General features: G+C 36.9%; 1 protein-coding gene across 1 annotated transcript in view; it reads right to left on the reverse strand.

The window, feature by feature from the left end:
* The window catches only part of SPECC1L (sperm antigen with calponin homology and coiled-coil domains 1 like), a 73,756-nt gene that overhangs the window by 21,603 nt on the left and 28,589 nt on the right, over positions 1-23,564 (reverse strand). Inside the window, exons 6-13 of the mRNA XM_074843695.1 lie at positions 19,405-19,478; positions 18,703-18,878; positions 16,726-16,889; positions 14,985-15,076; positions 7,788-7,878; positions 5,857-5,940; positions 3,838-3,994; positions 258-360 (exon numbers count right to left, since the gene is read on the reverse strand). Of these exons, the coding sequence (XP_074699796.1) occupies positions 258-360; positions 3,838-3,994; positions 5,857-5,940; positions 7,788-7,878; positions 14,985-15,076; positions 16,726-16,889; positions 18,703-18,878; positions 19,405-19,478 (941 nt within the window). The remainder of the gene's footprint in view (positions 1-257; positions 361-3,837; positions 3,995-5,856; positions 5,941-7,787; positions 7,879-14,984; positions 15,077-16,725; positions 16,890-18,702; positions 18,879-19,404; positions 19,479-23,564) is intronic.

Here is a 23,564-nt window from a genome sequence, read left to right on the forward strand (position 1 = left end):
CTGTTTTAAAGTGCCTCCATAAGAGGTCAGCTGCCCCCTTAAGAAAAAAGCTGTTACTGACATGGACCGAAGTGACTAAAGAGCTATTAATGTTAGTTAGGTTAGGACTTGCAGCATGTGTTCCAAGAAAGAGTACAGTACATACCAGTGCCATTGCAATCTATGCAGTCAACTGTGGAGCAGCCTGGTTTATGCCACTGGCAGATTCTAATGTGTTGCAGCTAGAAGTATGCTACGTTAAACAGCTCTACAGTTACCTGATATCCTTCTGTTTTTTTCTGGCACCACTTCAGCAAGGCATTTCTCTTGGATCCTCCATATTCTCTTGCTAGGGCAGACAAGGGGTCTTTCCTCTCTTCCCTAGGAACAAGGCAGAAGAGCAACTTAGAGCTTATAACGTATATTTTGCAACAGAAATACATATTGCAAAAGTTTATAAAGAAGGACAAAGTATTGTCACAATGAAAAGTAGTAGGGGTACAGCACCACTGACTGAAAAACAGGATACACAGAAATACCTGCAGAGACTTAAGAATTATTTTGGAGTAATTTTTTCATTAGTGAATCATCCTTCTTTTTCCTTTAAACTTTGTTTTCTAGGTCTTTCAACCTCAATGATATTTTTTCTAAGGGTTCAGAAAATTAAACTCACAACATGGTAAGTTCCAGCTTGAACCATTAAACTAACTCAAGTGACTTTATTTTGTATTTAGAAAGAGAATAAACTGATGCTATCTCTTTTGCATCTCATGGCTGATTACAAATGTCACCTTGAAACAACAAGTTTGCACATTAGCAGCATGGCGTTATGAACAGAACACTTGCCTGACATCTAGAGTTCTCAAAAAAGAGGAAGGAGATCTAACTAGGCTGATCTGCTATTTGATATACTGGCACAATAAAAGCTATCAATTAATTTCACTTCCAGTCTCTCAAGCTATCTCAAGTAATTTTTTCTTTAAGGAAAGATAGAGGAAGAAGAAAACAATCATATCCAAGTTGGCCATTTTTTTTACAAGTCTTACATTGCAAGCATCTCTTTACCAGGCTTCAGAAATGAGTGCTTAGATTAAAAAGATACACCTTTGTAGTGGCCTAGATACACGATTCAGTATTTCTATAGATACTCTAGCGAACAGTCTGACAAAAATACCAGGTATTAGACCATTATGGAGCTTAGTTACTGGATGTAAAGTGTACCAGCAGTTGTTCTTGTTTTTAATAATTTCCATTTGGAAAATTAAAATAAGATAGCTATCAGTGAATCCACACTGCAAAGATTCCCTCATCTGCCATTTTTTTAGAGTCCTATGTAGATGTAAGCAAGATTCTCACAACATTCACAGAGATGATATCCTAAGTTAATCCTTTTGGATATTTTCAAAAAGACATAGATTGTATACATTCACTCTCAAATCTTCAACTCTTTGTTCTTTACAACACCTTTGGCGACTGGAAAGAGGGGTGGAATGTGGAAATGCATAGTATTTTCAGTGGATTCTCAGATGCACATTTACAGGTAGCAATTCTGCATGTTCTGCTAGGGGAAGAGAAAGCAACCAAGGAATGTGGATTTCTTCATGCATGTGTGCTACCACCAGAACACCAGTGACTGTTTCACGTATCAGCATCTGTCACTCAACGCATAGAAGAGAACATGTGCCAACATACAGTGAAATGTTTTAAGACACTAATCTTAATTATATGTATTGCAATTTGCTTGGTGAGTCATCACGGAAATACAGATGGCAAGATCTCCAAGTTGCTTAGAAAGATAACGTTTGAAACATCCATGAAAATATATGCACAGTGGAACAACACACAGGAAACAGTGTGTGCCCTTCAGCGTGAAAGACAGCAGTATGAGCCTTCAAAACTAACTGTTAATTGCACAGCCATTTAACGTGACAAGAAAGTTGCTAATTGTGTATTTTAGATGAAATAAATTATCTGAACAGGTTACTGTATCTAAACTTCACAGGCACCACACAGCCAGAATTATGCTTCAAGAAATTCTGTACTTCAGTGCTTAAACCAGTACATATTTCAACAATCCAAACTGGTGTATTTTTTCATCAGTGATTGAAACAAGTAACAATGGGATTGCATATTCAATCTGCAATGAAGATTATGCAACGTTACGAGAACTTTAGAACAGAGATTTGGGACAATATACGAGAACTCAAATTAAAAGCTCCCCCTCTAAACATACTGTTTAGCCATGAGGGAGCTGTACAGCCTGTTCTCAAACTCCAGTAAGAGCACATAGTTTATATCAGGTTCTCACAGTTATGAAAACACTGCTGAAGAAAATAAATTAGCTTAAGTTGCATGGACACAATGAGAAATGGTTTGACATATAAATCTTACAAGTTAGTATATCAGGTCAACCGTATTCCAAATCAAAGAGCCAACAAAGTTTCAACTAGAACAGGGAACAGTAAACTGAAAGTATTTGTTTCAGTGAACTATACCAATAACTGTTTATTTTACAACAACTTTCAGAAAAAGGTAGGGGAAAAAAGAGAAACCTGTTCACATAACAGATTGAAGTCCAGCAGCGAGATTCTGAGGACGGTTCCAAAGAGCATGCTCATCACCGCACACCCACTGCTGCACATTCCACTGCTAAATCTTCTTGCAGTGCTTAGCATTGCAGTCAGGGCGGGCAGCTTAGTAATGATAACATAATTATAACTGTACAATTTTACCATGAAATGCCACGCTATTTGCTAGAGTCTGCAGGCTGCCATCAATGCAATTTTATACATTACCAATTCAAAGTTCATATACAGGTGTTTTAGTCTTTTTTTTTTTTTAATTTCTGGATGAATTTGATCTAAATTTAGGTGCTAACACACACAATATTAATTGCTGCTGGTAAAGTTCCCACAGATCCAAACTCAATTTAATTTCTGCACAGTCAAAGGAGAGCAGCACTGAGGTGTGCCTCAGCTGATTTCAGAGAAATAATTTTCAATAGCACTCACAGCTGTAAATAACTTCACAATTTTATAATGTAATTATTACATATTGCAAATGTCTCAGAACATTAAGGGTTTAATATTTCTGCTGCACAAAAGCTTTGTCAGGAAGTTCTGTGTTAAATGGTCTTGAGAAAGTCATTTAACCTCTGTCTGCCAGTTTCCCAATCTATGAAGCAGGGCTAAGTACATACTTCACTTGAATTACACAAGGCTTAAATACTTTGAAGTCCTTTGACTGCTAACACTACAGATAGGAAAAGTTTTAAATTTATCACAAGCTTATCTTTTTATGTTACTAATGAAAGTGGGTTGCCTGGCCATTTATTACTTAGACTTGCATTATGATTTCATCTGTGGGACAAATAATCCAGCCTATTCACTCATGGTTATTTAGATGACTTTGCAGTGTCTGGAATCGAGATCTAGTCACGCTGCTTTTGGTCTTCAGCTGCAATTACAAAAGTTAAAGTTGATCACGTGGTCTCCCTGGGTCCAAGCCATTCTGAAAGATTTGTTCAACATGCCATAAGCTCATTTCTTGAATTTGGCTTTATGGTATTCTGAACTGATATGATGCTGTTATTTAGTGACATGACTTAGCTTGTTTTTTTATTGGAGCATAAGTTTTGGTATTAATCTCACAAGCTCCAAAAAACCTAACTTCTAGTCTAACCTTTAAAACATATACTGAGCTGCAGAAAACACTTTCTGAAGCTCTCAAAGATTACTGAAGATTGTTATTGTATAGCACTACAGTCTGCAGTCTTAGTGCCAATATTACATACTAGATATATGCAGACAGATAGCTATGAAATCCACATTTCAGTGTACCACAAAAAATGGTTTTTACCTTATTCGACTTCTGGTTGTAGGGGTGACTGATGCTGTAGGAGAAGATGAGAGTGACAACTGTGGTGAGGTGGTACCCATTGCCATAAGAGATGCTGGAGATGCTCCATCAGGTGCAGTGATATCCCGCTTGATTTCTTCACTACTCCTTCGAGAGACTAAGTGGGAAAATGCCCATGTATTTATCATTAGCAAACATAAAAACTTTCGAACTTATTCTTGCTCTCTGACAAGCATTAGTTCAGAAACCATGCATAGAAACCTATATCCAATACTAGGCTTCAACATTTTTCTCGATACTTTCCATTTAGGACATATGAAGGATTTAGAATGCACCACCAACAGTTACAATCAAGCCTGTATCTTGAAGCAAAGAAAATTTGATGAATGTATCTTAATGGAATATTGCTACCTCCATCTGAAGGATTTAATGAATGAGAAAGAATTTTAACATCAAACCATTTCATTTTCTCTAGTCCATGCAGTTATGTTGCTAAGCTTCAAGTAGTGAAGAAAAAAAAACCCAAAACCAAATCCCAAAGAGTTTAGAGACGACAGCTGCTTTATTTCCATTTAATTTTAATCAAGAATTGGCATGTATGTGATGCTCTGGACATTAATTAAATATCATCAACAAGTATATTGAAGATTGACCAGAGACCATTCAGCCACATTCCACAGAGCTTGCTTCATTTTATCAAAGGACAAACAATTTTTCTTTCAAATGAAAGCACAAGCATTACACTCTGCAAAACCAAATTTGGAACGGTTATGTACTCTCTGCATGGAAGAGTTTCCAGTTAAAAGTATGAAGTTTGCCTTTTATACCTAAATAGTCACCATTGTTTACGTTTGTGCAAATCAAAGGTACAACTCTCCACATGTATCAGAAACTTATTTTCTAATGACTTGGGGCAATTACATTAATTTATAAATACCAGACACAAGAAGCTGGGAAAAAACACTTTTGGGTAGGTTTTGTTTTTTAGGACAAATCAAAATTATCCAAAACACATTTTCTTCTTGAAACCATTTACTCAAATATAGCTGTTTTTTAAAAATATTTCTCTCAAATTAGTTCTGCCTAGTTTAGAGAAAGTATAATTTTCACAGTACCACATTATTTGTGCTATAAATCTTAAAAGATTTGTTTTTAGAAGCCCCCGCTGATACTGAGATGTCAGCTTGATAACAAACTAACACTTTACATGAACTTCTACTTAGCAAGTCTATTTTTAAAAAAAAAATCAAAGTTAACATCAAATGTACAGCAACAACTATGAGTAAGAATATTTGTAGGTTATGCCAGTCACAAAATGGACTATTTAAAAATGATTCACTGCAAACATTCTTTTGTTCTACAGAATGGGTAGTTTTGCTAGGTAATATGCAAAAACATTGACATGCATTAGATAATGTATAACGATGCATTTCTTACCTAAAAGGAACAATCCTCCTATTTTAAACCATTGACAATAATTCTTTCCACAAATAAAAATGGAATTGCTTAATTAGAGAAGGACAATATGCTTCTCTGCCTCACTCAAAAAAAAAAACCCTACATCCAAGCAGTAAAAATTAACAGCCAGGAACAGTTTCTTTCCTCACATAAACCTTGCACACCAAAATTATTTGTAATACAAGGAAAAATGACATAGAAGTCAACTGTTACATACATGATTCATACTCATCCATCTGGTATGTTGGTGCAAGTTTGTATACGCAACAATAAGGACACTAGATGAACAATTAAAAAAAAAAATCCCTTCAGTTCCACTTGATGCAATAAAATAGAATATTTTATTACCACTGGACTTTAGTTTCTTTCCCCAAATACTTCACTAGAAAATGTGAACACTGAAAAATAAGCTATTCCAAATATCCAAATAGAGTTTTTTTGACAAGAGCTTGATGGTCCGAAGACCAAAGTTCTCTCTTGACAAAGTAAAGTAGATCTGTAAGTACAATGTTGAAATGAGAGTTCCTAATTTTACCAACCATCTAAAAAACGTGATATTACCAGAAATAGATTTGGCACTTTCCATAGCAGGTACTCTTGGCAAAGACGCTGGCCTGCTGGTAGATGATGTTCTCAACAAATGTTCTGGACAAAGAAAAAGAAGGGAGAAGATCATTAACGAAGATTCCAGTTACATGTAAGACATTTAGGTATGAGTCATGAACAGTCTACCAGTGCCCAAGTTTGGCTGTTTTAGTGAGAACAACTGATTTTATCTATGTGAAAGAGAAGGCCTAAATTTGCTCATTTCCAATAAAGTTCACTAATCCACTTGGCCCTGATCTATAAAAAATTGTTTGTTAAACCAAAAGGTTGAACAAGGAATCCCCATTTAGCACATGGCCAAAAACATTCAATATGCCATTCACAATGTGGATTGGTAAAGCAGATTGCTCTGTCCCTCATGTGATTTTTTTTTCCCCCCTCCCTTTGGTTTGCTGGGTTTGGGTTTTTTTATTTTTTAAATAAAAACATGTTTGGGTTTTTTTACCTCCTCCATGCAGTGGAGTCTAAAAGGTGCCTTTACATATTGTACAGAAAGATTAGTTTTCCCTACTGCCAAATAATAAAAACAAACTACAACAAAATTCATTTTCTGTAGCATCAAAACTATTTCCCATCATTGAAGAAATATTCCTTCGAATAAAACCTTTCGACTGTAAACAAAAGGTTTACATACTCCTATGCAGAAACACTTAGAGGGCAGTAATTTGAATACAAAAAACCCATGAAAATGAAGAGTGAGGATTAAAAAAAGTGAAACCCTGTTCATTAGTTGAAAATGTGACATAAGAAACACACATTGCTACAGAGATGCTTTAAAAATATATTTGGTTGTAAATAGGAATTCTGTCTGGCACACTCGCTATTGGAACGCAGTCCTGCTCCTGCATTGACTAACTATAATGAAAACAAAAACTATGTAAAGCATATCGCTCGTTTTGTGTTTAAGCTTATGTCTACGCATGAACTCTGTAACAATTAAAGAATCCTAAACTATCTTCTTGGAAAGGCATTTCAATATTCCTAAAAATATCAAAGTTTCTAAAATTAAAACTCCAGCTGCATTGTACAAATAACCTCAATATGCATTCAACAAAAGCAAGAAGGAAATCTGGCACATACAGACTATTATGAAGTGCTACAAAAAAAAAATCCCAACCCTTTAGAAAACATCAGACCTCGGGAATACCAAATTGAGAGGAAATATTCAGCTTGGAGTCATATGGGGATTATCTTGAGAAACATCTACAAAAAAAAAAAACCCTCCCTAAAGCAGGCATAAATCAGAGAGCTCCACCCAACACATGATAGCCATTCATTCTCACAGGAAGAGCACATTGTGAACAATGTTTTGAGAGACAAAACAAAGTTCACAGAACAGTGAAATATTGGGAAACAGATAAATCAACATTCAATTTAATTCCATTCAGTTTTTCATCTGGCTTCTGAAGATTCAGTACTTAATAAGTTTATATTTTGTTATTCAATGCAATGCCAACCATCATTCTTGTTTCATTTTGGGGGAGAAGAAAAACCCGCAACCACACAATACATAACGTAACCCCAGAGGTGTGTATTTTTAATATCTGCAAGACAGCTGCAAGACATGTCTCTCAAATCATCTTATCTTGATTTTGCAAGTCATCTCAGTTTATGCCCACATTAAAAACTGTCAGAACAATGCCGAGTTATCAGCATGCAATCAGGGTTTTGTTGAAAATTCAGAAAGGCATCTTTATGATATGCCACCACGTCTGATGAAACACAAGTAATAAAAACCTGAACACAAGATATTCTATGATTCTATGAAGATATTTTGATAAAAGTATATAATACGATAACGCTTTGGATACTAAACTGTATCAATTTTTTAAAAAAGTATTAATAGCATTTCTAAAAACCAAGTTTGAATGAACTTGAATCAATACCTTGAACAGGGATTTCAGCATAGCTTGGTCTTTTGTCTGTCAGTGTAGCAAGGGGTTTTGAAGCTGAGATCGGTCCACTTATAGAATGCCTCTGAAATGGACAGATACTTGTGTCAAACATAATTTGAAGATTAAAAAAAAATATGGAATTGCAGAATCAGTTTTCAAAACTCAGATATGACATTATTAATGATCTAAAAGAACAAAAAAAATAAAGAAACCTTTAAAAATACTTAGTGAAAAAGGGTGTGTCCTCTTTACCACTTGCTTTTGCCAATCTGAATATACACACACACAATGCATTGATACTGTACATTTACTTCTTTAAACTGAAACATTTTCCTTAAACCAATGTTGCAAATTAAGTTTGTAGCAGTTTTTGCATTAACTTTCACCTTCATTTAAATTTTGTTTGTACAAACCTGTTCTGGTTAAACTTGATGTGTTTAAATAAACTAATACAACCCCCTATATGTAGCCAAGATTTTAGTGCATAATTTCTGTTATTAACATATGCCTTTATAGCTTTGTGACTTTTCCTGGAAAATTAGGATAATGGTGGATTAGGTGCAGTCACACAAACTATCCACTGCTAAGGAAAACCCTACGGAAAAAAAATTTTTTTATTCAGAATGTTAACAGCTTTTATGACCACCTATTTAACCAAGATGCTATGAACAACTGGAGAGATACATTTTTAAAGTATTTGTCAAATATGTAATAAAATACAAATATAATTATTTTTTTCTTTCTCAGGTCACTTTATGTTCTGCTCTAAACTAGCTACAAATCGAATTTTTTCTTTTCAAGTTCTATGTAAAATGTTTAGCAACGCATGCCTTCTGGCAGCTTAAAGTGCAAGTACATGATCACAGATGTGTTAAATCTTGCACACACCAATTTAGCATTGAAATAAGCATTTTAGCATCACACAAATGAACTGTACAATGTAATAATTACCCTTACAGTTACTGAAACTCATAATCAATTGCTGAAGACTCAGAGAAGGCTGCCCACAATTATTTTTTTTTAAATTAGTCATTTCAAGAGCCTATTGCAACTTATAGTACCTTCCTTATTCACCCTGTACTTTCTATTAGTTTTCAGTATTTTATCACAATTGGTCCAGTAATGTGTTTATCCTGAAAACTCTTTCAGCTCTCCATCTGGACCAAGATTATGTGAGCCTTATCTTCCTAAGATGATAAGGGTCAGATGTTTCTCACGCCAAATCATGTAGGCAAGACAGACAAATTCAAAATTGTGATAAAAAAAGTTAATGGCATATATTTTCCAGCATCCTTTAGCACAGGCAAGATTACAGGGCTACTTATTAATCATTTAGAGTCAAACTAAAGTTATGTTTTTGTGCTAAAAATCAAATGGAGAAAACAACTGCCAACACATAGCATGAGGAATTTAATCACTTTATGTATCAAAAGTCCTGCACATACACTACAAAGATAATTCCTTTAAATATGCAGATGAAAAGTGACTGCAATTGTGAGCCATGTACAGAAGTGCCTACAATAGCTTCCCATAAGAGCTGGTATTTCAAACTTGCACTACCTTTAAAGTTCACTTCACCCACTTAGGAATTCTTTTTTTAAATTTTTTTTAATTTTTTTTTTTTTTTTTTTTTAAGTGAAGGACAAGGACTGTACCAAAGTGAGAGCCATCTTGTTCCACACACATCCCTTCACTTTCCCCCAAGAAAACAGCTACAACAGTTAGATAATGAGGTTAAAAGAAAAAGATTTCATTTTGGTTAGCTTTGCGATTGTCATTACAAAGACAGGGTAGTACAGAACTTCAGCCAGGAAACAAAGGTATGTACAGTACAGGCAGAGTGCTGGATAACCATATACCTTTATCACTTTCTCAGCTTCCGGATATCACTTAAAAACAAACATCCTTTACGGATATTGTCAGAAAGTGGTCGTATTACTCAACTGATAACTTGCTGTGTACTGGTCTTGTCTCCTTGTTATGAAATGAACTGTTTGTCTTTTTGCTCCTGTTGACACTGCAGAGAAGGCTTACTTTCACTGTTGCTAGTTCCTTATTATGTATCTTACTATTACAACTACCAGCAGTAACATATAGAATCACAGAATGGTTTGGGTTGGAAGGGACCTTAAGGATCATCTAGTTCCAATCCCCTGCCATGGGCAGGGACACCTTCCACTAGCCCAGGTTGCTCAAAGCCCCGTCCAACCTGGCCTTGAACACTGCCAGGGAGGGGGCAGCCACAGCTTCTCTAGGCAACCTGTGCCAGGGCCTCACCATCCTCACAAGGAAGAATTTCTTCCTTATATCTAATCTAAATCCACCTACTCTCAGTTTAAAACCATTACCCCTCATCCTATCACTCACTCCTTGATAAAGAGTCCCTCCCCATCTTTAGGCTCCCTTTAAGTCCTGGAAGGCTGCTGTAAGGTCTCCCCAGAGCCTTCTCTTCTCCAGGCTGGACACCACCAACTCTCTCCTCCTGTCCTCACAGGGGAGCTGCTCCAGTCCTCCCTGATAATCTTTGTGGCCTCCTCTGGACCTGCTCAATAAGGTCCATGTCCTTCTGATGTTGGGGTTCCCAGAGCTGGACACAGGACTCCAGGTGGGGTCTCCCGAGAGTGGAGTAGAGGGGGAGAATCCCCTCCCTCGACCTGCTGGCCACACTTCTCTTGATGCAGCCCAGGACACGGTTGGCTTTCTGGGCTGCGAGCACACATTGCTGGCTCATAGGCAGTTTTCGACCCACCAATACCCCCAAGTCCTTCTCCGCAGGGCTGCTCTCCATCCACTCCTCACCCAGCCTGTCTTTGTGCTTGGGATTGCCCCGACCCCTGTGCAGGACCTTGCATTTGGCCTTGTTGAACTCCATGAGGTTGGCACGGTCCCACCTCTCCAGCTTGTCCAGGTCCCTCTGGATGGCACATCCCTTCCCTCCAGCGTGTGACCGCACCACACAGCTCGGTGTTGTTGGCAAACTGCTGAGGGTGCCTCGATCCCACTGTCCATGTCACCAACAAAGATGTTAAACAGCGCCAGTCCCAACACCAACCCCTGAGGAACGTCACTCATCACTGCTCTCCACTTGGACATTGAGCTCTTTGAGTGCAACCATCCAGCCAATTCCTGATCCACCGAGTGCTCCACCTGTCACATCCACATCTCCTCTCCAGTTTAGAGACAAGGATGTTGTATGGGACAGTGTCAAAAGTTTTGCACAGGTCCAGGTAGATGACATCAGTTGCTCTTCCCTTATCCACCAACACTGTAACCTCACCATAGAAGGTCACCAAATTCATCAGGCACGGTTTGCCCTTAGTGAAGCCATGTTGGCTGTCACCAATCACCTCCTTATTTTCCATGTGTCCTAGCACAGTTTCCAGGAGGATTTGCTTCGTGATCTTACTGGTCACAGAGGTAAGACTGACTGGCCTGTGGTTCCCCAGGTCCTCTTTATTTCCCTTTTTAAAAATGGGGGTCATGCTTCCCCTTTTCCAGTCAGTGGAAACTTCACTGGACTGCCACAACCTCTCAAATATGTTTGATGACATATAACATAGTGGTGATATATAAAGCAGTGACTAATACACTGCAAATCAGAGGAAAATGAACCAGCCGAAGTTTATCTAGTTCTATATAGTAGTAGTAGTGTACAAGTCTCTCAAAGAATAATTTATCCTGAAATATTTTACAAGTGTTAGAAAATTTCTGCTTGGCCAAGGTTTTGCTGAATTTGCAGATCAGGCATTCCTCATTTGAATTGCAAGACAAAATACATCTGATGTACAATCAAACATATACAGATCCTTTATAAATATCTTTATTTCTTCAACTTGAAATGCATCCTAAAACTCACTTAACTGCTAAAAACCATTTGTCCTTTACACTAGTGTTCAAACTCCTCAACACTAAAGGATCAAATGTTCATTGGAATCACATGCTTTTGAGGCTATTCATGGAGGCTACTAATGGGACAGAAATTACTACAGATGCTTTGCAATCTGGGATCCTCTTATTCATCCTACATTGAGGTAGATCCTCTTACTCATCTACATTGAGCAGAAGAAAACACTAGAAACTTTAAGGACCAGATTTGATGTATGAAGAAAGTTGTTCACAGAGTTAAATAACATGTTTCTACATAGTAATCTTTGTATAATGTAATTACAGTAACAGATAAAGTTAAAGATGCTAAGGTCATCAACAACTACTTTCTCACAGCCATTCCTAGTTTGAAGATAGAGTTTCTGGCAGATTCCTACGACTTTTGTAAGATGATTTTTTTGTAAATGAATAACAACTCCAGAAGAGGAACCAGCCCCCAGGTGAGACAAAAAAAGTAGAGGATAACAAACACCTTATAATTCAAATTTGAGACAGAACTATGGCAGGATGAACTAATCCCTTAAACTCCTAGTATTTTGCTTCTGACTCTTCACCATTGTGTCTGTTGTTGGCTATGGAAGGAAACATGACCTTCAACCACTACCCAGGTACCTATTCCTCATCACTTTGCACTTCAGTAGGTACTTCAGTAAGTACTTCATGCCACATGAAGAGTAGTTCAAGTACACACAGCAATTTCAGAACACACACAGTTCTTCTCATACTAAGTAGTTAAGATATGGAAGTCTTTGACACCAAATTGCTTGGAGCCTGAAAGTTTATATGCTCAAAGCAAAGCAGGACATTCAGCGATGGCCTGTAAATCTGAAACCATGTCTACTTCAGAGTGTCCTCCAGCTATGAAACAGAAGAAGAAAGTACTCAGGGAAAGCAGCAGATATGCTTCCTTGTCCTTATATTCCTCCCTAGGCATCTGCTTTGGTCACTCTCAGTGGCATACCAGACCAGCTAAGCTTTGGGCTAACCCAGCAGGGTTGTTTTTACATTCTAAAGAACATTCTCTTCATACCTCTCTTCCTAAACTGTTTTGCAGTATTGCTAAGCACTATGGTAAATAACAACTATGTGCTGCTGCAGGCTTGGACCTGAAGCAAGAAAGGGGTTGGTTAGTTTGTTTTCAGTTGCAAAAATGTATCCAAGAATGTATCTCCTTATACATACACATATTACTGTAAAGAAAAAAAAGCAAACAAAAACTCTCCAAGACTGAGGAAATTCATGACACAGTACGACACAAAAATTAATTGATAAGCATAACTCGGAGAGGGGACATGATGCATCTGTACTTGGAGAATCTTTTTTGCAACCAATCCATCTTATAATATCAAAATTGTGCCACTTTCTCAGCAGGTATCCACATAAATATTTCCTGTGATAGCATTTAAAAGCAACTGAGATAATGATCAGCACTGCAACACCCAGAGATCACCCCTTCCACCTTTCCTCAAGATCCTAAACCATGGATAACTTCTGTAAGGTGGGAGCCAAGAGGACAACTCACATAGTGACTAGTTATTAAAGTCTTGCTTTTCAATTGCAAGAGAGCAAAAACCACAGACAAAAAATTTGTATAGAACACAACAGTAGAAAACAAGGTAGTAACATGAAAACAAAGAAAAGGAAAAGATGATGAAAATTCATTTTGAATCCAAACCCCTTCTCCTTGAGCAGAAAATATTCTCTAAATGCAATTTACATAATTGAGGTCACAAAACCCAGTTGCCTTCTGGATAATTACAAATACTTTTCAGAAAACCACCTATCTTCAAAAAGACAATAGAAGCTGTTTTCATTGACAGGCCCTCCCCTTTGTTTTTCAGGCAATGTTTCCCACTAATGAGTATCCAGCTGTTAATGACTTGGTTCTATACCAGAAGTTGAATTCAAAATTCAAGTAATTCTGGCAGGTCAAGAACATCAAACAAGAGCTGTAAACCTGAGCAGGTTTGCAGTATTCCAAGAGATTACTTTGGTTCACGGTTAATTTACAGGTAAATAGAGTGAAATAAGCCTTAGGCTTCATCAAAAAGTCTTCTGTCTGCCAAAACTTTAGTCTAGCCTTTTAGAACATGAGATTATTTGCCTCTTCCTACAAGAGCACAGAAATAAAGAGAAATATAAAGACAAATCAACAGGAACAAAGCATCTGTCAGAGAACTTGTCACATTTAACTACTTTGGAAAACTGCTGTCAAGAGTGACTGAGCTATGGAAGCAGCAGAAGCTCTCACAAAAAAGATTTAATTCTTTCTCTTTGCTTTGAGGCTATTTGTTTCACGAAACTCACTCTTAAATGAATAAAAGCTGCACTATTCTGAGCACAGGAGAACTGTCAGTCTGTTCCAGGTATTGTTCCTTGAGCACTAAAAGCCAATATGGATACAGATTTTCAGTTCCCACAGAGAGGATTTATTACCATAGCATTATGCTGACCTATAGTAAAAATCAAGTTTTGGTACTCCTAGTTAGCAATATCTTGAAGGCAACATAAGAATCATTGATATTAAAAGAGTAAAACATATAGTACATTCTTTGATCTTTGTGAATCTGGAAAGAATCTGGTCCCATCTGCTTTGTCCTTAAACTTGTTGGCTGTTGCCAAAAATCTCACTTCACACAGCTAGTGAGATAATAAAAGCAGCAATGACCTATGAAACTGAGCATTAGAGTACTGATGATGCAATCTTAGAGTAGCTAGGCTCCTGTAGCAGCTGAATAATGGACAAAGCTTCGGAGGGGACAGGACAAAATACATAGTACATCACCAACTGGCCAAATTCTCAGTGAGTACAAAATGAACAAAGATAATCAATTCACAATTATTTCATTCCTCTCTGGTCAGGTCTGACAGCGAAAGCCCATACAACATGGGATACATTTATACTGATGACTGCTGACAGATTCTGCACAGATCTCAGTCCACTGCCTGAAGGGGATTACTGCTGTTTCCGTGCCAGGCACAGGACTAAGAACTGACAAACAGCAACTCTAAAACTAAGGAATGCAGATAAAAGTTTTCCTCCCATGCTTCTCAGTAGCACAGGAATAGTAGTAGTTGTGAATATTTAACAAGAACTTTCAAATTATGCCAAATCTTATATTTACAACATGGTTCTCAGTGAAAGGCTCTTTTGTTAGATGGAACGTTTTAGTAATTACTTACTTGAGGCAACATTTTATCATTATTTCCCCACAAAGTCAGCCAATATTTGTACATTACCACCTGTAGTTCCACATGCTCTTCTTTACAAACAAGGATTAAGTGCAGTCATAAACTACATACCTGCATAGGGGATACAGCAGCAGCTGGGGGAGTTTTCATGGGACTTGGGCTCAGGGGAGTGCGAGGAATCGTGGCAGCAGCAGGGCTTGGAACTAGCAGAAACACAGAAAAGAAGCTATCGTGAGCACTACACTGTTTTGCAGTGAAACAGGAGACTGGCTGTTATAGGGAACTCTCACCCTGTACTTCACATTACTAGTTTTACCAGATCACAACTTTCAGAATTTCAATTAGTAACTGACTGCAAAATCGTTTAAAAGTATGCCTACACATTTACTCCTCTGTAATTACATTCATTTTCTGTCTTGAATATATAATCCACAGTAAAAGCATAAGTTTACTGGGGGTGGACAAGGCTAAGGTGCAGGGTACTATTACCTTGGCAGATGTAAATGATGGCATTACTAGTTCTCTGACCTCCAAATAATTAAAGAGATGGTAGCAGGTTCCTGCCACTAAGACAAGAAAGATAAACTATATCACCTGCTCCTCCCTTCTAGTTTCCAATCAAAGTCCACAGGTACTAGATATTATATCCCAGAAATTTTGGGATTAAACAACATGTTTAGAAATCTACAGAAACAGACAAATACTGAATTAGTGAGTTAGTCATCTGATTATTTAATAGCATGATTAGACATGAATGCTGAGGAAGAAGGCAGATATTAGCTTGAAATATAAGATTAAAAAGAAGGGAGTGGGGATTTCTCATTTTACCAAACTAACTCTAGCAAGAAAGCACCTTTATCCAGCAACAGATTATAAAAACCTAAATTAACACTAGGAAAGTAAAAAACTGTAATTATCTACGAACAAAGAGAACAAGCATGGAAATAGAACCGTTTACAGAATCGCCAAGTAATACAGAGGTGCTTCTGTACCTTCACAAATTTTCAGGTTATAAGCAATTAAAAGTAGATTTGCCTTGCACAGTACGGTACTGTAAGTGTCTCTGGCAATACAGTCTACTTCAGGCCACGCCTTTTTACATCAGAGACTTAGAGACATTGGGAATTACATTCAAAACCCAAAGACCTGGCAAGGGAAATATTTTAATCCATACAAGGTCTCACATGCAGTCAAAGCCAAAACCCAAGTGTTTCTTATTTCAGGATAATTACTTCAACTCCTTATTGTGCTCATCTATAGAGAAAGACAACAGCACCTGTTTCTACAATCGGAATTACAGTAAAGTCCATTGTCTCAACAGTGAGATTCCTATCATTTTAGAAAATATTCTCTATATCTTTTAATAGGTGATACTGGCTGGACTTTATTTTTAACTTTCATCAGCACTTTTGACTGTAAGAATATAAGTTATTAAAAGAAACAAACTCAGCTCTAGCTATTACATGGCTTTTAGAATGCTTAATTTGGCACATTAAGTTCACATTTTAATAGTCAGGCTGAAATCAGCTGTGCTTCCAGCTATAATTATGTGTGTAATATGTGTTTATGTATTTCTAATATAAGGGAGCATTGAATCAAAGCATCTAATCTAGCATATGAGTCATTGGCAATGCGACAATAAAGAAAAAATAAAGACAAGACAAAAAAAGGATGCTTACACTTAACCACAGTGAATGTTCTTTAGGTTGGTTTGTTTCAGCCATCACTTATAGGTCATGACAGTACAACAAAATAACTTACCTTTGAATTAGCTAAGCCATCAGAAGTGTCCGTGTCAACATACGCAAAATCCTAACTTGGCACAGCCACTACACTGATTGAAAATAATTACCTTGGGAGGCACTGTCAAATGACTTGATGAGTGTTTTTACAGTAGGAGTTGGCTCTGAGGACGTGGATGATCTGCGACTCAGGCCCATTCCTTGTCTCAGAGCTGCCAAATCTCTCTCTACAGCATTCATGTAATTGTACACTCGACCACGTTCTTCCTCCTGCCTGAAATCAATATGCAGCCCATTTACGACATTTAAAAAACATTCTTAACATGCAAAGTCTGAAAAAAATCAACACAAATTTGAAGCCAAATTAAAATCTATGGTCCAAACTGGTCAATACATTAATGAAGTTTTCTTTCCACTGTAATTTAGAAATAAATTATCAACCTAAATTACCACTGTAAATTCTTACTGTCAGCAAGAGAGCTTAAGCACCAGGTGAAAAGTCTATCAAATCAATACTTGAAAGGCTTTATTCCTGCTCCTATCTCTCTCACACACACATGGATGGAAAAAAAAATAAAATATCTAGCCTTAAGAATTTCACCATTTCACATGAAAATAATCCTCCTGGAGGGGAGAATTTTGTTTCCACCTGCATAAACAGAAAGCAATTTAAATGCATACTAAGGAGGTAAGAATACATTTCTGGCATACATCTTTAGGCAGCACATGAATTCATTTTAAAAAAATAATTAGATTTTTAGTACAGAATATTTATGGTGGTTATTGTATGAAGTGTCACTCACAAGACAAGAATTGTTTGAAGCAACCTTTTTTCTACAGTCTGCAATAATTAAACATTGACTGATTTTTGCTTCAGACACTGTAACAGACTTTCCTAACACTTTCCCTCCAATACAGTAGCTACACCACTTCCAAGGAATCTGATTCAGTTGCATCTTTGTTCTTCATCTGCAGTGAATTAAATGTGAAAAGATGCTTGTGTATAGATAATAATGAATATATGGACTGAAATCAGCTAGCCAATTCTACCTTCAAAAGTGCAACTGTAACCTCAAAGGTTCCCTTGCAAGCAGTAATTGAACAATTACAATTCTGGCTGAAATATATTTACTAAGAACAGTTCATATTACTTAGTCTGGTGATCTTACTTCAGATAAGATATCTTAGACCCACCACTCACTCATCCAGGTAATCTGCTATTTTCAGTACAACCAGTCTGCTCTTCCTACCATCATTCTTTCTCCAAGCTTCATAGCCTGCATTATCTCATCCTACTGGATGCTGGGTTAAGTGTAATGTATCCTATAAAAGCCCATCCACATGGAAAAGAACTGTTTAGTATCTACATGTCACAAACATCATTACTGTAATTGGAAGGTACACGTGTATTCAATCCCTAGAGACTACGTAGTCAGGACTCAAATGGTGCTGTCCAAGATGTTCCTATTCTATGGATTTGAGGACTTTAATACTTCTGAAAGACATATAACTCAGTTTCTAAATAACTCTAGCGCCTAATTCAAGCCACAATACATCACAGTTTCAAATTTTTTTTATTAAAAATGTTTTTATACACCAAGAATCTCTAATTACTCCCAGAAACAATTATCAGTGGAAAGAAAACAGTACAAGTTATATGCAGAACTAGATGAAGGTTTTTTCTCAGATAAAAATCCAGCTGTATTTTTAACCATACCAAAAGCCTTGGCTGCTAGTAGGTATTACTGATGGTACAGAAGAGCAAACACTGCTTGTTTTTCACAGAGGGGAGTTAAATCGTGTCCAGCTGTTAAATGGGAAAAATCCTTCACTTCAACCTGCAGAAGCGCCAAAGTGAATATTCTTGCATGGATTAAGTACACAGTATAAACAAACAAATATTGTTCTTATAAGTTTACCTATTTAAACCCCTGAAAGCCTGAGTAAAAGCAGCTTGTCAAAATACATATCCTCACAGTGAGACGATTTACAAACTTCTGGAGTCTCAATAATAGTTAAGATACCGGATTTCCAAAATTGTACCTCCCCCTACAAAAGAGACAATATCCCTGTTGTCTTTTGCATACTTGCGTGACTTTATTTCCTCCAACTCTTTAGTGAGCTTCTCATTTTTCTCCTGAGCTTCGTGTAATCTACGCTTCAGGTCTCCTATCTCTTCCTGGGCCTCAGACTTTATATCATTTGCTATAACCACTGCAGTCTGCAGATCAGCCTGGAACTGACGCCATTCTGCTGACTCCTCCTATACGTAAATAAAACTTTAAATTGAAAGCAGCAACAAGAATTTTGAAGTTAAAAATAAAAGTTATCCTTATTATTCATAGTTTCCCTATGTTGTTACAGGAAACAATTTACAGGCATGATAAAGGCCCTCATGTCTGGCATTAGGCACAACCTAACTTACAAGGTAAATTGAAGAAGTTTTTCTGGAAATAACTAGACTTTTAAGGTCATGATTTTTTTTATTAGAAACAAAAGAAAATTTTCAAAGTGGAAAAAAAAAATTCTTATTAAACTGCACATCAGAAGACACAGGAATGTTTTCTCCTAAAGTCCAATGCCATATCTTTACGACACTGAGAATTTTTCAGAAGTTAATTCTTTAGTGTCTGTAGGTTAGTAAATATATTCCCATATGATGCCTGTCTCTCAGAATCATTATTTTAATGGTATTATATCTAACCATATTACCTTTTCACAGCTAAACATGCAGGCCTTATGACACATTCCAAATTTACATTTTTTTGAGTTTTTAGGTTTTAACCTACCCGGAGTCTCCTGTGAAGATTCTTTATCTCTCTTTCCATGTCATGCTTTTGGTCCTGAAGTTTTTTAACTGTATCTGGAAAGAAAGTCAAATTCTCTGTGAGATATTAGTCAGGGATCTATTTACTTAAAAAAGAGTAACTGAAAAAACCTGCAAATGCTTTCAAAAACTTACTCAGAAAAAACATTTTTATAACCAGTGCCATCTGGAGAAAAATACTATGAGCAGAAATAATTTGACAGAACGTGTCAATAGGTACATATTTCTCCATGACTAGTGAGGTGAACAGCATAAGCAAACTCAATTCTTAAACAAATCCCAGTCTCTTCTCTACCCTTCACAATCTTAAAATGACAAAGCAATAAGAAAGAGCAGATAAATTAGGTAGGTAATTTAACATGGATGGATCCTAAAAACATGGATGTCTGGGGGCTTTCTCTCTTCAAACCTAAGCTGCAGCTACACGAAGCCTTTGATTCACAGTTTATTACCTGCCACAAAGCAGCTGACATTACACTCACAGCCATGCCTTCAATGGGGATAAAATTCTAGTTGTCCTCAAGAATCTTACGTTCTTGTCTATCAAGCCACTATCTGAAGTTGAAGCAAGCTGTATTTACAGCAAGGGACAAAGAGTCTATGAGATCATATTATGGAAGAGATGGTCCCCTAAATCTGCCAGCAGCTGTACAAAAGGGCATGCAGCTTGATCACTACCAACTCCTCATGTGGCACCTGACTGCAATTATTATTCATTTCTTACTTCATTCAATACACAAGGACAATGTGATTGACTACTCCATTCTTACAACTAAGCAACTAACGAAGAACAACACAGCATAAATTTCTAATTAGTGTGTCACTTCACTGATCCTTGGATTCTAGGGTGTTTTATTTCTATAGCATCATGTAGGTATTTCCAAATTGTGAAAATGATGGGCCAACTGAACACATCTTTTTGTTCAGGTTCATTTTTCCAAGACCTGCTGGGAATAAATATTTTTCCTGTATACTAGCAATGCTCTTTCCACAAAAAGATTGAAGGTGCCCAATATATTTAGGCTGTTCAAAATACAAAACCCTGACAAAAATCTATGGAACTGCATAATAAATGAATAGTCAGAAGATAGGTATATATGTTCATACAAACAGATAGACACAGTAAAGTTTTGTGGCTCTCATTTTCTAAGAAGAAAAAACTTTCCAGTTCTTTTATTTGGGTATCAGGTCTCAGGAAAACCATTAAGCCAGGGTTTATTCAAAGTCATTTTTCTACCAGTACCTACCAATGTCCTCCCAAGGAAGCCTATACCTTCAGTACTCCTGTTATTTTGTTTAAGGGCTATTTTTAACAATAAAAGTGAGGCTATAGCATGCTAAATAGAAAACAGTAAGCATTACAAAAATGTTTAAATCAGATGTAACAAAGACTAAGAACAAATTTAAGCTGATTCATGCTAATGTTTACATTCAGGAGCCTCAACTATGCTCATAAGAACACTTCCATTTTTCAGCCATGAAATTCCTTTTGGTTTCTTCATCAGAAATTCTTGAGTTTTGCCCCAACAGTCCCAAGTACAGAGGCTTTTAATGCCACAGCTGATTTCTTTACAAGAATAAGATAAAACTCAGTTGGCCTGAAAACACAACAACCTTTCAGGCTTGGAAAAGTTGAAACACTAAAATTGGACAGATATTTCTGTATTTACCTCCTCCTTATAAGACTGCACATTTTAAGTTGTGACCAACTGATCTTTAAGCTTTGAAAATAGGCCTAATAGAGCGGACCACTCAAATCTCATGGTACTGTGACATTTAAGCAAAGCCCTCCAATTTTTAGCTTGTGTCTGTATACACAACTTGTTTGAGCTAAAGTCAGCACCAAGATACCACCTTTAGGTCAAAGTTATAGAAGTCACTCTTGTTCCCCACCCTTTTTTCCCTTAAACACATTCTAAAAAAACCCTACTGCAAATTAGGTAACTTTCAACAGTGATAGCAAGTCAACATGCCCTAAAGAGTTTCTAGTAACATTCTGGAACAAAACGTAGCAGATGACCATTTTCTCTTTTAAAGACAGTTCAAAGAAAATTTTTTTTTAAAAAATAAAATTTGTTCTACTATTAAAAGCAAGCTACAATTCACTTAAATAACCACAAACCAGAAACTATAAATGCATCCAGAGTTAAAGCTTGTGTAACGCCATTGTTTTGAGCCTTTGAGATATGAAATGCACCATTAAGTTTTAGTACATTTATGCTTTGAAGTAAAACACAATGGTCTGAATATTCTGCAGTTACTATAAACAATACAGAGCACTTTACAGAAGTTGTTGGGAACAGATTTCAAAAACAAACAAACAAACTGAAAAAAACTACCAAATTGCAACTGAATTTGAAAAGTAGCGAGAAATTAAGACTAAGATAAGTGATTTCACCTCTTACAGCCTGAACTCCATTCTTCGCATTGTATCACCAATTACAGCCTAAAAATTCAAGTAGTCAAAATAGGTACACAGCCAGCATTTCTCTGTACAGCTGCCTTAGGGTATCCTTCCTTTCTGCACCCTCACAACCTCTATGATTCTTCTCTAACACACACAAACCCCTTCCACCTGTATGTGCTGCAGTTTTTAGTACGATAGGACAGGTACTTCTACCATTATCCAGTCTCCTCCTTTTAAGAAGCATAGACAAGAAACAGAACCAAGATAAAAAGGAAAGGCAACTATTGTTTAGGGTAAGTGAAGAACAGGAGACTATTCTGATGAATGAATAGGATAATCAAAAATGGCAAACAAAACAGCAAGCTGCTTGCGTTTTACTGCAGGATTCAATTAAGTCCCCATTTTACAAAATGATATTGATTTAAATCACAGTTTGACAAGGCCTTGCTTTTTAAAAGGTAGAAAAATTAATTATGGAAATGCGGGCTACAAACGGTAAAGAAAAGCATTACAACTAGGGCTGGAGGTAGGACAAAGAAATTAAGATATCATCTGAACTTTGTAAGGCTGCCAGAGAAAAAGTATCACTGTATTCTGTATCTGTAACTCTTACTAATTAGAATTAGCAGTTAGAATTTATCGCTATGAAATAAAAACGAGTATCAACATTCAATTGTTTAATTTCAATACTCTCTAGGGGAAAAAAAAGGAAAAAAAGACTTGCAATATCCAGATATACATAGTAGTTTCAAAACATGACATTACAATTCCTGATAAGAAACACTAAATCAAGTAATCCCAACACAGGCAAATCCACAATGGGCATCTCATAGTTTCTGTACTAGTTACATTGGTTTGCCTTATACTAGGATAGTACTTTAATTTTTTAGCATAGAAGTGGCTATCTCAGTATAACCACAGCTACACAGAGTAGTGCCAGCATTACAGTTAATTTAAGAATTATAGCTTCCTTCTATAAGGAAGAGGCACTGGTTACAAATATACCAAAGCTCAGGAAACTTGCATATCAATCTTGCTTTTGAGCTCATCACACAGACAACAGGTCTACATAGCAAGAAAGCTCAATTTAAGGGTCCAACATTAGCCCCCCCCCCCCCCCCCCCCCCCCGCTCCCCCAAAGTACTAGCCATTAGAAAACTAACATTCAACTGACTTTTTCAACACTATGGTAAAAAAGGCCTAAACACGGTAATGTAGAAATTCAGTTTCACAACTGCTGTCAAGATCCTTTTCAAAATGAGATACAGCAGAATTAAAAACTGTCAGCTCCATAAAAGAACAATTTATTCACTGAACATTAGATATATCAACCTTCTTGCTCATCTACCTTTGTCCAAAAGATTTACTGACTTAGTCACAGACTAAGAGAATGGGTATGCTTAGCACATGTACCTTGTGCTAAATGAACACACAACGAATACTTTCAGTCTTCAGAAGAAACATCTGACAACTGATAAACTAACCTAAAAATACCCATTTTCTGCAAATCAGGAAACAAAGTTCTCTAAAAAAATTTCCCCACAAACTCTTTATTAACTGCTTGAAAGAATAACAGGTTTTTTCCCCTTAGTCATCTAAGATGACTAATATGACAGCTTAGCTACCTGACTACTGGAAGTTTTCCCGAAGCCAGAACAGAAAAGCAGAGGAATCGCGCCACCTAGCGCAAGGCCCGCCTGCCCTGCCCTGCCCCA

This window comes from Strix aluco, chromosome 18 (assembly GCF_031877795.1).
Source record: "Strix aluco isolate bStrAlu1 chromosome 18, bStrAlu1.hap1, whole genome shotgun sequence".
Taxonomy (NCBI): Eukaryota; Metazoa; Chordata; class Aves; order Strigiformes; family Strigidae; genus Strix; species Strix aluco.